Here is a 15,895-nt window from a genome sequence, read left to right as displayed (position 1 = left end):
CTGAATTGACAGTCATTAATAAAGAAATAGAAGAAAGGACCAGGTACAAGAGTGATATGTATGATCATATAAAAATAAAAATGCACAAGAAAAACAATAATACTATCTTTTAAAAATCAAAATGTCACTGCAGAATATAGACAATGAAAGCCAATTTACAGGAATGGATACAAAATTATAGGGGTAATTAATATCCTGTGTCCAGAAGACATATAATATTATATTAAAGATCATGTTTCCCAAACTCAACCCTGGTTAATTTGGTGAATTTTTTTCTTTACATTCAGTTAGCATGGCTTTTGGAAACATGCAATCTACTAGCCATAAATCTTTTTACAGATCTTGTGGTTTTCTTGAATAGTCTATTTGAAACAAAGTCACCTTAATTCCATGACAAGACATTAGAAAACTGGGAAGAATCTTTGAAGCACATTTCTCCAATAAAAATCTCAAGTTTTAAGATAAAAAAATCTCAGTTTCCAAGATAAAAAATTGATTCATATCTATAAGAAAAACAGTCATTTATTACAAATCGATAAATGACCAATAGATATGAACAGGAAGTTTTCAAGGGAAGAAATCCAAGCTATCAAGAGTCTTATGAAAAAATACTAATAATCAGAGGGTTTTACATCACATCTCTCAGATTGGAAAATATAAGAAAAAGGGAAAATGACAATTATTGGAGGGCTCACTAGAAAATAGCCAATTTAATGCATTGTTGGTAGAACAGTTAATTGAACTATCCATTCTAGAAAGCAGTTTGCAACTGTGTGCAAAAAGTCATTAAACTGAAGTTCTAAGTTTTGACCCAGAAATAGCGTTATTAGGTCAATGTTTCAGAGTTCAAAGAAGATGTGAAAAGATCTAGATGCAAAGACCCAGACATGTATATCCACATACCTATATAAATCCAAATACAAACACACACATGTTTTTGAAGTGGCAAAAAAAAAATCCTAGAAAAAAGCAAATCTATTATTATTTTTATTATTTTGGGGGGTGCAGGGCAAATGGGGCTGGGTGGCCTGCCTGGGGCTGCATAGCAGGATGATCGTTGGGTGTCTGAGGCTGGATTTGGATCTGGGTGCTCCTCACTCAAGAGCCAATGCTCTGACCGCCACCCAGCCACCCCTACTATTATTACTATTTTATTTTATTTTGGGTCTTTTTTCCTTTTTTCTTTTTGGTTTTTGCAGGGTAGTGGGGTTCGGGTGGCTTGCATGTCACACGGCTGGGTGATTGTTGGGTATATAGGCTGGATGTGGGCTCAGGTGCTTATGGGTCCAGGGCTGGTGCTCTGTCCATTGCACCACCTGGCCATACCTACAATTATTACTATTATGCTTTTTTTATTTTAATGTTTTTCTTTCCCCTTTACTTTATCACTCAAGCAAGTCTATATTTATGGGGGGAGGGGGTATTTCATTCACTCTTAAACAAGAATATTTTATTAATGTATAAAAAAATTATTTGTACAAAATGAGAATAAATATTAAGTAAAAAAAGGAAGAAAAAAAAAAGCAAATCTATAAACCAAAGGGATACTGATCAATTAGGGAGTGACTGAAAAATGCTAGTGTATATAATTATGATATAATACTATTATGCTATAAGAATATAAAGAATGGAATGGTTTCAGAGAATACTGAGATTTGCATAACTGATACATAATGAAGTAAGCAGAAACAGAATATTATATGACAACAAAACTGTAAATACAAAGTTTTGAAGACAGTAGAAAAGAGAGGAAATCAATGTTTCTTGATTGAAAAATATAGAAGTTGCACTAAAAAAAATCAAGGCACTATAATAGGACCCTTGTATAGGATTTGAGGGACATGTATGGACAGCTCACAAAACTAAACATGGATTAAAAAATAAACAAAGCCTTGAAAAAATACATCATTAAAAAATGTGTTGTTAAAGACATTGCAAATTAGTATATTTTTGGAGAATCATTAAGAAACAAAAGACTAATAAAACTTACTATTCCTTTTCATTTAATCCTATTATTGATATTACCTTTTTTAGTAGCATGTTACTTACAAACTAACAAATGAAGGATAATGATCTAGAGCCTATTAATAATAATTGTTCATAGTACAGTAGAACATTCATTAGTTTGGAGTTGGAGAATTGGGTTCAAATTTCATTTGACATTTTTACTAGCTGTGTGTGGCCTTCGGCAAATAATTCAATTTTTATAAGCCTTAGTTTCTTCATGTGCCAAATATGACAATTAGACTCAAAGGCTTCTAAGGACCCTTTCAGCTCTATGAATTTTTTCCCCTTATTTATTCCCTCAATGTGACAACAGTATTGCCCAATATTCCTACAGTGGAAATCTCCAAATGGTCAACACAGTAACTTATCCCAGGGAATGCAGTGCCACAGATGCCAGATATTTCCCTCTTCCTAAGTCTATTCCATTTGTGCACTGATTTGAAAACTTTTTGAAAATAAAAAGTAGCTGTTTTTCATATAAGGGTCGATAATCTTGGTATCAGAGTGATAACTAGTTTATATTGCCCCTTTTATTGAGAATTCTGGGCTGCAAGTGATTCTGATCTAAAGTCAAGGGAAACCAAGGAGCAGGAGCCACAGCAGCCTGGAGGAGCCCTAACCAGAGGAGTGATGGGGAGAATGATCTTGTAGTCTCTTTTAAATCTTTGTAGTCACCTAGCCTGGGTCAGGATGCTCAAGTCATCATCCACCTATGTCTTTTGGGTCTCAAGAAAAGGACATGCTTCTCATAGTCTCTTGATATCCCTGTTCCCTCAGGAAGGAGGAGAATTGGCCCAATTTTTTCAAGAATACTGCAATAATTACAATGAGAATCACATCTTATTTTTAACCTTCAGAAAGGGTAGAATTTAAATAACAGCTAATGTCTCAGGGAATAACCATCTTTCTCAATTCACTTCAGCCTATATAATCATATGTTTTATTTCTAGTCTGTCGTTCTCTACTGCTAACATCTGCATGTAAACAGGATCTTTGTATTCTAAATCTCATCTGCTCCTGCTGCCTATTCTTCACCTGAAGTCATAATCCTCTGTTTGTCACATCATAATCACTTCCCCAGCAGAGGATTGTTGCTTCAGGTGGGGAATAAAGCAGCAGGAGCAGATGAACTCTTAGGAAACAAAGATCCTAATTTCTTACAGCAAGGGACATCCTTCACTAAGCCTATTCAGTTTTATATATTATACCCTTCTGGAGTCCCGTAGAGTATTTACATGAGAGCTGGAAAAGGACCCATGTAAAATATGCTGGTTTGACATGAGGCATGACCAAACATAGGGGGGATAAAGCAAATCCTTCTAAGGTGTCACTCAAAGTAATTGTCAGCTGCTCCCAACAGGGTAACATTCATTGGAAAGGGGAAAAAAAATTTTGTTTTCAACTGTACCTTTATTAAGGCAGCCAAACCTAACAAGAATGTATACTAGCTCCTAGCCTTGGTGTGATGTAATGAAAGCTTTTCTCACCTGGAAGTCTGCCAATTCATGGAAGGTGAGGGAAGAGCAATGGTTTATCTTCTCTGACTTTGGCAGGAATGTCTTTTTTTCCTTTTATTTTCTCCAGTCATATATGTTCTCTTGTCCTATTCCTATTGCTCAGGTCTTTTCCTCTTTGCTTTCTTGTTCAAAGCTCCCACAAACCAAAGAGAAGAAAGCCCAGGAAATAGTCTCATTATTCATTTAGTACATAAATTATTATAATTTCCATTGGGAGAACAAAACATATTTTCCACATCTACAGGCTGGAAGTGGGATGGATTATTGCAGTGTTTAACTATTTCACATGGGTCCTATGAGGAAGACCACAATACCTAATGGTCAATGGAAAGTACGTGAAGAATCTTATTTGCCTCAGAGCAAAGATGTTACATAAATTTAATGCTAAATTCAAGGTTCTTCACATTACTGGCAAAATGAACTCTGGATAACTGGCAGGCAGGCACAACTAGATTTATTATTCACTGACATTATACCTGGTCAATTTGTGCCTGGTTAGCTCAGATTGTTTGAATATAATGAGAATGAGACCATCTTGAAAATCCATGTCATTTGGTCACAAAGGAGAATGGAGAGAAAATCTGAATGGGCTAACACAAGTCCATCAACACTTCTAGAAAAGTCATATGGTATGACTCATGGATATTAATTCAAGTGTGAAGGGGAATTATTGACTGTTAACATTTGACCTAATTGCTTGGGTATAATGGTTTACTTAAAAACAGGCATATAATAACTGTCACAAATTTATAGATTTCCTTTCCTCCAAGGAGCTCAAAGAACTTTTCTTTTAAGCTCATTTACTTTCACAAATAGCTAAAGTCCTCTAGTTCCCATGGGATTTAAAATGTGCTAGAATACCAGATTCCATTTTTAAAAAGTAAGATTCAAATTAGCTTTGTTGCTAAGAAAGAGAAGCAGAAAAGCTACCTATATTTTTCAGCTCATTCAAATAAACTATTATTTTCTCCAAGGCTCAGGGTCATGTGCTCTCTTGAACAATGATAAAAATACTTTATTTATTGCAATTTAACCAAAATCATGTTAGAAAATATTATCCTTTAAAGGAGGGGGGAAGGGAAGACTTCTTTTGATGACAAAAGAAAAAAAGTAGAAATTACATAGGAAAGGTCAGTGATAAGACAGGCTGGGTTGTAGTTAAGAAAGGGACAAAAACATATGGGAAAAGTTATGACTCTTAGTATTTGAAAGGTTAGTATTTAAACCAAGACTAATGAGGGGATGGACTGTTCATCACTGAAAATCACTTGGGATTAGAAACCTCAAGTGAAGCATTTTATGCCTGATCATAAGAGAATTTGAAGGAAAACAAACATGTTTGGGGCAGCTTTAAAATAAGATTCAAAGTGTACATGTGTAAATAAGGAAGATCAGACTCAAATGTCTACTTATTTACTAGTATTTTACCATTTGATTTTAAATGATGTACTATCCAAATTTGCCTGGCATAGTACTTTAGGCCCAATTAATCATTGTGAAGGGGCATTTGTAAGCTGAAAGGATGGCTACACCAAAACAATATTTCATACTAGGCACTGCATTTTCATGTTTTAATCTTAAGTAAACATGTGTTAATTCAGTGCTGTGGTAAAATGCTTAAATTGCATAGAATAAATTAACCACCTTCTTTACATGCTGATGAGGTACCTATCTTTACTATTACTAAATATGGGAACAAAAGGGCACAGTCAAACTCCTTATAGTTAATTGATTTTTAAGGTTAAGTAAAGGTTATCATCTTTGGGCATGATTCAATAAAATCATTAAGTCTCGTTTTCACATTACAGATTGTTGAATGAGTACTAAAAAAAAATGAAAAGAAAAAGAACTATAGTTAAAAAGAGTTACTCCTGAATCAACATGACTCCTATCTCCTTTTCTCCCAGTTCTACCTATCATCCTACCCCTACAATAACTAGCTATTCTATGGTTAGTCTCCACAGATATGCATATAAATGGGTCAGCCCATCTTTTATACACATCTAGGGTTGACCTAGAAGCAGATCTTGTCAGTTTACTTTGGAAAAGATTTCATTAATAGTTTTTACATGAGCAAAAAAAAAAAAAAAAACTCAAGAAATTACTCTCTCTATAATGGTGAAATATTCCATGTACCATATTATCTTCATCTATATGTGTTCTTTGTCTATCTATATCTATATCTATATATCTGTGGTTTTCTCACCATCTCTAAAATGAATATATTTATATTTTAAAATCTCATTTTTAGATATTAATCATAATCTAAAATACATAATAATCTTTTAGAAAAAAGATTGCTACAAAATCTAAAAAGAATATAATAGCTGATTGACATTACAACAAAAATAAACATAAACTAAGTACCTGCAGCAAAAACATCAACCACAAAAGCATATAAATATATAACTTAAAGTCACAAATTTTCAAAGGGATAAAGGTAGTACCTAAACCCAGATCCTCTTATGGTAAAACCAATGCTAGGCATCACAGCATCCTTTTATTTCAGTTAAGTGCTTCCAAGTTTCAAATGCAGGCATTTTACCTTCCTCCCTCTTGGACATTGGAAATACAGGTAAAAGAATGAATGGATTTTATTTTATTTTTTTTTGCTAAGAGCTAGTGATTTAAAAGGATATTAAGTGAGTCTGGAGGGAAAACCAGAGAAGGATAAAATGCCTTCTCTCAATTGTCCACTTCTTATTCTGTTTCACTAGAATACCCTTTTACCTCTCATCCTGTTAAATCTTTATGGACTAGCACTTCAGGTTTTTTATTTTCTATCATGCTGTTTTAACTTGATCTCCACATCTATCTTTTATTAGGTGCACTCTGTGAAGCATCATATCTGGTCTGGGATAGGCATAAGCATGGCCTTTGTTAACCAAACATTTGGTATCACAACAATTTTTTTTTTTTCATTTACCCTTCTGCTAGAAAAAAGAGAACAGCGAACATATGAGAGGGAATATTGATGGAAGGGTTTAATGACTTATAGAAAAATGCACAACAAATATACATGGAAATTTATGATACCTCATGTCTCAAAGAGGAGCAATTTTTGGACAAGATAGAACACCAACAATATAAAGACTCAACATGTATATATTTCTTAAAGATCATCACTATGGAAATTTCAGTTTATTTCTATGGTTCTTTTATCTATGGTCCACTATCATGCATGAAGGTCAAAGGAATCTTTCTAGGGACCCTGGAAATATTCATGTTAGTGAGCTCAGGTGGAAAATTTCTTTCAGATGTTTTGACCACTCAATGTAGATTTTAAACCTCTAGACTGGTTCCTTCATAGTCTTATTTACTCATAGAATTTCTCAGTGGATCAAAACTAGAACATACTATTCAAGAGATACAAACAAGATGACCTGACTAAGGTGCACAGCTTATAAGACAAGTGGATGAGATGGACCTGAGCAATTGGACTCAACTCATCTCTCTCAAGGAACTAAGTAAAAGTGGCTGAGTTGCTGGATCTGAAGTTCAAAAAAAAGGCTAGATTCAAATTCTGCCTCAATCATCTATTTACTGTGAGATCCTCTAAGTTAGTCATTTACTATCTTAATATTATGCCATTTGAATCTTAAAACAACCCAATGAGGTTGTTGCTATTATTATTATAAACTTCATTTTGCAGATGAGGAAAGTGAGACTGAGAGGTGTTAAATGACTTTTGGCTCAAAGTTACAGCTTAAGAGTTTGAGGCAATATTAGAACTCAGCTTTTACTGACTCCAAGTCCATCACTAATTACTACAGTAATTAGCTACCTAATTACTAATGGCCCAATAGTGACTATTTCCGTTATCACCTGCTTTCTAATTCTAACTCATTCCATCTTTCAACCTCAATGTTCCACTTTCTTTCTGAGCCCTGTCTGAAAACTGAAAGAAAATATTGCCAGAGGCCCCTGCCCTATGGCTCACTAACATTATTCTCTAATCTGGGATGCTTCCTGGGAAAATTCTTAATCTCTAGGAATATAAGAATTCCAAACCTGTCCTATTCTTGGATTTCTTTTACTGTATTATTTTAACTTCATGGCTACTTTTCTTTTCACATGCTTTGATGTTTGACTTTTCCTTCCCATATGAAATATCTTATTGCTTTTAGTTTTTGAAATTTATTGCACCAACTTGAGACCATTTCCCTAATTCGTCAACATCACAATATATTTTAATCCCAGTCAAACTAATGTGTCTAAAATGCCTTCCAGCTTCATATCATCTGTAATCTCATAACATTCTTAACTCCTTCATCCAGCTCATTAATAAAAATATTGAGAATTGAATCCAAAAAGCTCCCCTGCAGGACCTTTACTCAACTTGACACTGTGCCATTAATAATTACTCCATATTTGATTTTTCTTCACCAATTCTTTGTCCATTTGATACAAAGCCAATATAATCCAAAGTGTTTTGATTTCCTCTTAAGGCTATAATATAGAGTTCCCTTAAATACCTAAATGAAATACATAAAAATAACTATGTAATACAATGCTTAGAATTTTTAACAAAGTGAAGACCTCTCTTCTCCTTATCACCACACCCTAAGCATCAAGAATGGCCATTTACCATTTTCCTTTGAGAAATCCAAATTAGTTTTACTCAGTTGTCATTTTTTTCCAGTCTCCTGTATAAAAGCTATCACATAACTTCTATTTAAGTGGGAGTTAGCTTCTCACATTGAACAAATATTCCAAGGAAAAATATCTAGCAATACAGTTATAAACCGAATGCAATACCCACCATTTATTCTGTTTAATTTGACTCTGATGCAAGAATAATATTTTAAAAATCAATAAATAACAGCTTACTGATTCTTTTACTTTCAGACAAAAAAAATCCTAATAGATGCTGGACAATTATTAACAGTCAGAAAAGTATACCTTAATGTGAATTTTTCCAGCCATATATTTTTAATACATAAAGCATTTTATGGTTATTATTTCTTCAGTTCCCTTCTAACTCTCATAAGGCCTAGATTGTAGTTAATATCTCATGACACCAAAAGTAATACTGCAACAGTTATTAAAGCATTTTTTCAGATACTTATTCTATAAAATATTAATTGTAAGCCTCTGCATGTGCTGTATATATAGAGAATTAGGTAACTGAGTTCCTGCTCAGTTCTAAATCAATAAAAGATAACATGCACACCATCCATCATTCTTTACTCTTCCTTTAGTACTTAATAAAGTACAATTTCAAACATGTGTATATATATATACATACACATATAGATGTAAATATGTATATTTATGTATTTCTCTCTCTCTTTACATACACACACACACATATATGTAATGTATAATTTAATAAGCTATATGAAGCTAAAGAAGATATGCTTGGTTATTAGTACTTACCTAGGAAGGACAGATTTCTCTCTAGAAGCAAATCTCTCAGCAGGACTTCATGTTCATGCCCAATGGCACTAGATAGTTTTAGTTAAAGTGAGTAACAAGGTTCTCATTAAACAAAAAATGATACCAACAGAAATACTAGGTTCATCCAAGAGAATGAAATGTTGATTCATTTATTCACCCACCATTATTGGAGAATAAGATATTCTGAATCACAAAATTGTCCCAAAACTGAAATTCACATGTTCAAAAGTTATAGTTTATAATAAATCATTAAATATATAGATAGATGTCACTGATATAGGGAATTCCTATATGGAGGGAAAGAAAGCATTTATTGAATGTTGAGCATTTGCTAGGCATTGCACTAAATACTGGAAACACAAATACAAACCAAAAGGAGAATTCTATTCCTCAAGGAGTTTGCATTCTTTTTTTTATTAAAGATTTTATTTGAGTTTTATAATTTTTTCCCCCAATCTTACTCCCCCCCCCACAGAAAGCAATCTGTTAGTCTTTAATTTGTTTCCATGTTGTACATTGATCCAAATTGAGTGTGATGAGACAGAAATCATATCCTCAGAGAAGAGACAAGAATTCTAAGAGGTAACAAGAACAGACAATAAGATACCTGTTTTTTTTTCTAAATTAAAGGGAATAGTCCTTGAAGTTTGTTCAAACTCCACAGTTCTTTATCTGGATACAGATGGCACTCTCCATTGCAGACAGCCCAAAATTGTCCCTGATTGTTGCACTGATGGAATGAGCAAGTCCATCAAGTTTGATTATCACCCCCATGTTGCTGTTAGGGTGTATAGTGTTTTTCTGGTTCTACTCATCTCACTCAGCATCAGTTCATGCAAATCCCTCCAGGCTTCCCTGAATTCCCATCCCTCCTGGTTGCTAATAAAACAATAGTGTTCCATGAGATACATATACCACAGTTTGCTAAGCCATTCCCCAATTGAAGGACATTTAACTTGATTTCTAATTCTTTGCCACCACAAACAGGGCTGCTATGAATATTTTTGTACAAGTGATGTTTTTACCCTTTTTCATCATTTCTTCAGGGTTTAGACCCAGTAGTGGTATTGCTGGATCAAAGGGCATACACATTTTTGTTGACCTTTGGGCATAGTTCCAAATTGCTCTCCAGAAAGATTGGATGAGTTCACAAGGGAGCTTGCATTCTAATAAGAAAACTCTCTAAGCAGGTTGGCATCTGCTATGCAACTTAGTATTAGAGTTATCTAGGGCACTGAGAAGGTATGTAGGTGATTTACCCAGTTGCTCATAGCTCACACACGTCAAAAGTGGGATTTTAGGATGGATCTTCTGGCTCAGAGGTCAATTTTCTATTCACAATGTTATTCTGCCTCTCTTTACGAATAAATCACTTAAGAACCATATGGCCATATATTAATATATTTTATATTCATGTTCAGTATTGTCATTGTAAATATCCATTCTTGTACTATGCTGAAATACCAAGAGCAATTCTATATCATATCTGCTTTTGAGTTTTTCTGACTCTTCTGCTATCAGACACAAAGCATAGTAAAAGCAACAAAAAGCAGCACCTGTTATTTAATAGTATCTTTTTTTTAAGGTTTTTGCAAAAGCAATGGGGTTGAGTGGCTTGCCCAATGCCACACAGCTAGGTAATTATTAAGTGTCTGAGGCCCCATTTGAACTCAGGTACTCCTGACTCCAGGGCAGTGCTCTATCCACTGAGCCACCTAGCTGCCCCCCTTGAGTCAACTTTGGTTGAGAAAGTAAAATAATTAAGCTTATTAATAATTATTTATAAATAATAATGAGTGACTATTATAAATAACAAACATTATAATAAATAAATAATAGTAATAAAGATTTGAGTGAGTGCCTGAGGACTAGATTTAACAAAGCAACTCTTGAGGAGCTATTTCAGGTTCTCTATGATCTTTTCTACTTCTAGATTTTCAGTTGTGTTGACTGAGGTTGCCTTAGAAACCCAACCTCTGTATAAAAGGGTTATTATTATATTCAGGCACATAAGGAGGAGAAAAATAAAAGCATTTATATTTATATAACACTTTCAGGTTTAGACAACATTTTACTATCAACAACCCAAGGAGATAGGTAGGCATTGAGCACATTAATATTCCCATTCTACAGGTGGAGGTTTAGGCTCAAAGATGGTGGAATCACTTAATCAGTGCCAGAAAGCTAGTAATTGTCAGGGCTAGAAATGAAACTCAAGTTCCATGTCACTAGTTCCAGGGGCTCTTTCAGCTAAGTTACACTACACTGCCCCTTCCCTGGTGTCTTAACTAGTTCAGACAAAATCATTTGTTATCAATTTTCCAGATAATTACCTAAATTCCTCATTTCACCTTGATAATGTTGGCCTGGACTGCATCATAACTTTCTCTATGATTTACTATGGATTCTTTGAGCCTGATTACATACATCTTAAGACTTCAACTTTGATAAAAGATTGAGGTTATTTGTGTGTAGTGACTACAGGATTCTTTTGTTCTTTATCAACAAGAATAAGTCAGAGCATTGAACTTGGAGTCTAAAGGCCTGGGTAAGGGTAGATTCCCCACAGGCCCCTGTCTTAACATTCAAACAACAGGCAAGTCACATAACTTCTCTGATCTCTGCAATTGTAAAATTGAGGAGGGGAAATGTGTGCACAATAATCTCAGAGGACTGTTCTGAGGAAAAGGCTTTGTAAAATGTGAAACATTAAGATTTTATCATTGTTTTAAAAAATCTTATAATTTATAGGATATTGACACTTATTATTACTTATTACATATCAGAGAGTAGTAAGAGATGAGAGAGACTATTACCTCCTTTGATGTTTTCTTTTCTTTCTTTGGGTTCCCTTAAATGCAGTTTCTCATCTTAAATTTCTAAATCAATATACTCCACCAACACTTACTTTTTTAAAAAAAAATTACAAAATTTTCATGCTTTTGTAGAATTCATTGAGGTAACTGGATTAATACCACTCAAGAGTATCTGATTACTTTGGGCATCCCATATTTGAGGCCTAAATTATTCACTTCTAGCCCACATAAAATATGCTCTCACTTTTATGGCAGTAAATTATTTACATCCAAAATGTTGAATCATGAAACTGAGGTTACTTGAACGTACAGAAATGAAACCCACAGCATTTTAAGCTTCCAGCATTATTATCTTTCACCTTACACAAAGAAGTTACCTTGAAAGCTGAAGCAATGAGTTTCTTACTCATTCTAGGTCTATAGAGAGTGGAAGGAAAGGAAGACAAACTATAGGGTGGAAAGGAGTGGGGTAGGGGGGAGGAACTACAGGAACAATTGATACTTCTTTTATTGCTCTCATGTTTCCTATTAGCAAATAATCAATTTATCCTTTTGTTCTATATAGAAAATTATGGCTGCAACAATTGTGTAATGGAATAAAATGTCTTTATACCTATCATATTGAATAAATGTGTGCTTCTTCCCCTTGTGAACTGCTGTCATTTGCTGAACATGAGCAATATAAATATTACAAAACTGAGAGTATAGCACATGAATTACATGTTTACTGTCATGAGAAAATAGTAATTCTATTCAGAGTAAAATAAAATATTTCATGAAAATCCCATACCCTGTATTTCCTGTTAATAAGCCAAGGTAATTGATATAAGATGGTAGATGATACTGCTAGAAGAGATCTTAGAGGTCACCTAGTCCATTTACTAATTTGCCACCCTCACCTCTCCCCTCCTCCATTTCCATTTTATAGATAAGAAAACTGAGGCATAGCAAGGTCAAGTGACTTGCTCAAGGTTATATGAACAATAGTAGAATTCATATTTGTATTTTTGGGGGGGGGAAGAAAAGAAGAATGATCTATGATTACATATATATGTATATATACATATACATATATATATATATGTATAAACTTCTGGCATGGAAACTTCTTCTAATAAGATTGTTAACTAAACTATAACTTAGCCTTACAGAGCTGCCTAGTACATCAAATACGCTAAGCATATTTGGTGGTCACATAGAAGACTCTAGACCTAAATCTCAGTCTTCTTGACTCTGATTCCAAGGCTAGTCCTCTATATACTTCTCCATGCTGCCTCAAGGTATGTAAAACTACCCTCCACCAAAAAAAAATCTGCAATAGCTTTGTGCAAAATGAAACCTCTAGAATGCATTCTACAAGCTAAAAATAATGGCTAATTTAAACTTTGGAGAAAAATCTATTCCTTTATGTTTTACTTGCTATGAATTTACATAAAGTGCAAGAACTGGAAAATAAAGCTTGTAAAAACCAGTAATTTTACTAGCAACAGTTATCATGGAACTGCAAAAAAACATAATCTAGTGAAATCCATTTACATACATCTATCACTGTCTTTATCAATTGAAATCATGTCCTACATTAAACTCTACTGGCAATAACAGAGCCAAAAAGGGAAATTGAATGATAGGAAAAATGCAAGGAAAATACTGCAAACAGAATTTATAATGCACCATAAGCAGAAACACTTAGACTTAGTCTATAATAATACCTATTATTGATGTATGGCAGTGACCATGGGGCAAAACTTGTAAATAACCTCACAAGCCATTTTCTACTCCAGCAGTATAGCAATCTAGTTTCCCGTAAGCATCTGAACTATTACTGAAAAATAGCCTCCTGGCATTTACAAAGAGGTTGACTTCATACTTTAGTCCATGCATTTATAATTAGAGAGTTATATTTAAAATCAATATGCAATCCTTCAGAAGACATTATGCTTTTAAAACCTTAACTTTAAATTGATTTTTAACTATTTTATGTGCTTTAAAATTAACATCTAATTCAGCACCAGATACTCTGAGACAACATTAGTTGTAATACAAATGTGCTGAACATGAGGTTGGCAAACTTTTAAGATTTCCAGCACTCTCATTAATTTGATGACAGGGATAGATACGTCGTCTCTCTTTGGTTTAATGGAAAGATGTGTTGAGCCCAGATCTGTGTTTTTATTAATTCTCGAAAGAATTGGGGGAACAGACTTTAGTTATATGTAATTACACAACTCAATTTCACAGGCATTAAAGACAAAAAAAAGTCAAAGTTAAGTTTATATTTCAAGGATAAGGAGAGAAAAAGATTTTTCAAACATTATCTATAGAACAACAAATATCTATTATGAAGTTACAAGTCTATGCACTATAGAGGCCAACTAAAGGGTGGAGGGCAAAATAGATTTTGTTTGATAAGAATATCTCCTAACTAGCTTTCAAAGAATCCCTGGTTTTGGTCAGTTGACTTATTTTTAGTTTAATCTACATTAGCCAAAAACATGTAAGGGGGAAAAATAAGCATCTGGAAATTTAAAAAAGTTTGGGCTAATAACATCATATTATTTGCCATGCCTTAATATAAAAAAGGATTTTCCCCCTGAAATGCCAGTCTTGGAATCAGAAAGACCTGAACTCTTTCTGACACATGGTAGTTGTGTAAAATCATAGACAAGTCAATGAAGGGACTTTAGTGGAACAGACAACTCTAAGACTATTACAGATGAGTTATGATTTTGTGATAGGGGAAGGAGAATCCAATGATTAAAAAAACCAATTCTATATCACCCTTTTCCTTCTCCTTTCCCCTACTCTATCTCTAAAGAAGTGTCAAGATGAAAATATTTTCAGAATAATTACTGGATACTATTATCTCTTGTCATAATAATAATATTTAATAAAATTAGTTTAAAATGATTTTATTAAATAAATTTAATTTTTAAAATAATTTCAACATCTTTTATTCATAATTAGTGAATCTCTTTTTTTAATAGTAAGCAGGAATTATCTCAAAGCCAAAAATTCAGGATAGGGTTGGGGAGAGGGAGGAAGAAAAGAATTTAAAGAACTCAAAATGTTATTTCCAGATTTTAATCAGCTGTTCAAGCAATAAGATTCATCTTTCCTTTAAAGGGTGGTAGTTCTGATATCTTAATTGAATCCACCACCTTTAACCTTAGGATAGAAAGTTATTCCAATGAATCTGATCCTATTTCATCCATCTTAAATGGAACTTTATTACATCAAAAAAAAAATTCCTTGGAAAGAGTCAAATACAATTCAAGACAGTAGGTTACCTGCCTAATGGCTCTGTACTTTTTATCTCATCAGAAACAAGCAGTTTCAAATAAGTGTGTGAAAGTCCGACTGCCAAACTGACACCTTCCCTTGGCCCCTTGGGTTTTTCTTAAGCAGGAGGAGAAAGAGGTCTGCTGTGACCCTCCCATTGATTGAAAGTACAATAGAAGAGCAGGAAATGTGTTTTGTGAAGCAGAACTTTATGTCAGGTTAAAGCGAGATACGGCGGAGTCTGAGCTCACCGATTGTGCACCTAACAGTTTATGGGAAAGGATACTGTTTGATGCAGCCTACCAGTGGTCCATAACAGCAGTCATTCACAATACACTGCCAACAAATAAGAGAAGAGAAGTGTTGGGCAACAGTACATACTATTACAGTAATTACTTTTCTTTTTAAATTAAAAAAAAGAGAGAATGAAGAAAGGCTATCAAGAGGCTGTTTTTTTCCCTGATTTAATCATAGAAAACAAAAATTGCATGCTTTTTATTCACTATAAAAGCAAAGCTATTAAAAACTGAAATGCTCTTCTCACAAATATTGCCTTGCCATTTATGGTGCACCCTGACCTCAGTGATAGTTTATGATGACAGTAATTAAATGAGGTTTAAAATCCTTTACTCTGCTAGGCAGATAACAGCATCGCCACTGAGAATAGACAGCTGTGATTAATACCTGATAGACCTGATTTGCTAGAACTCCATCTGGAATCTGAGAAGGGTCCCGCAGCATACTATTTATAATGGTCTTGGAGGCTGTAGAAGAAAAGGAAGAAGGGTTACCAGACAGACGATATAATTCTAAATGGATTACGCAACATGTGATGCATACTTGGAGAAATAAAACAGTACCAGTACTAATCAGAGA

General features: G+C 33.9%; 1 protein-coding gene across 1 annotated transcript in view; it reads right to left on the bottom strand.

Moving 5' to 3' along the window:
- The window catches only part of CDIN1 (CDAN1 interacting nuclease 1), a 286,050-nt gene that overhangs the window by 118,153 nt on the left and 152,002 nt on the right, over positions 1–15,895 (bottom strand). Inside the window, exons 6-8 of the mRNA XM_074235056.1 lie at positions 15,704–15,783; positions 15,306–15,355; positions 8,904–8,971 (exon numbers count right to left, since the gene is read on the bottom strand). Coding sequence (XP_074091157.1) covers positions 8,904–8,971; positions 15,306–15,355; positions 15,704–15,783 — 198 coding nt within the window. The remainder of the gene's footprint in view (positions 1–8,903; positions 8,972–15,305; positions 15,356–15,703; positions 15,784–15,895) is intronic.

This window comes from Macrotis lagotis, chromosome 4 (assembly GCF_037893015.1).
Source record: "Macrotis lagotis isolate mMagLag1 chromosome 4, bilby.v1.9.chrom.fasta, whole genome shotgun sequence".
Lineage (NCBI taxonomy): Eukaryota > Metazoa > Chordata > Mammalia > Peramelemorphia > Peramelidae > Macrotis > Macrotis lagotis.
Note: the sequence above shows the minus strand (reverse complement) of the source record. Positions and strands in the feature narration are given on the sequence as shown.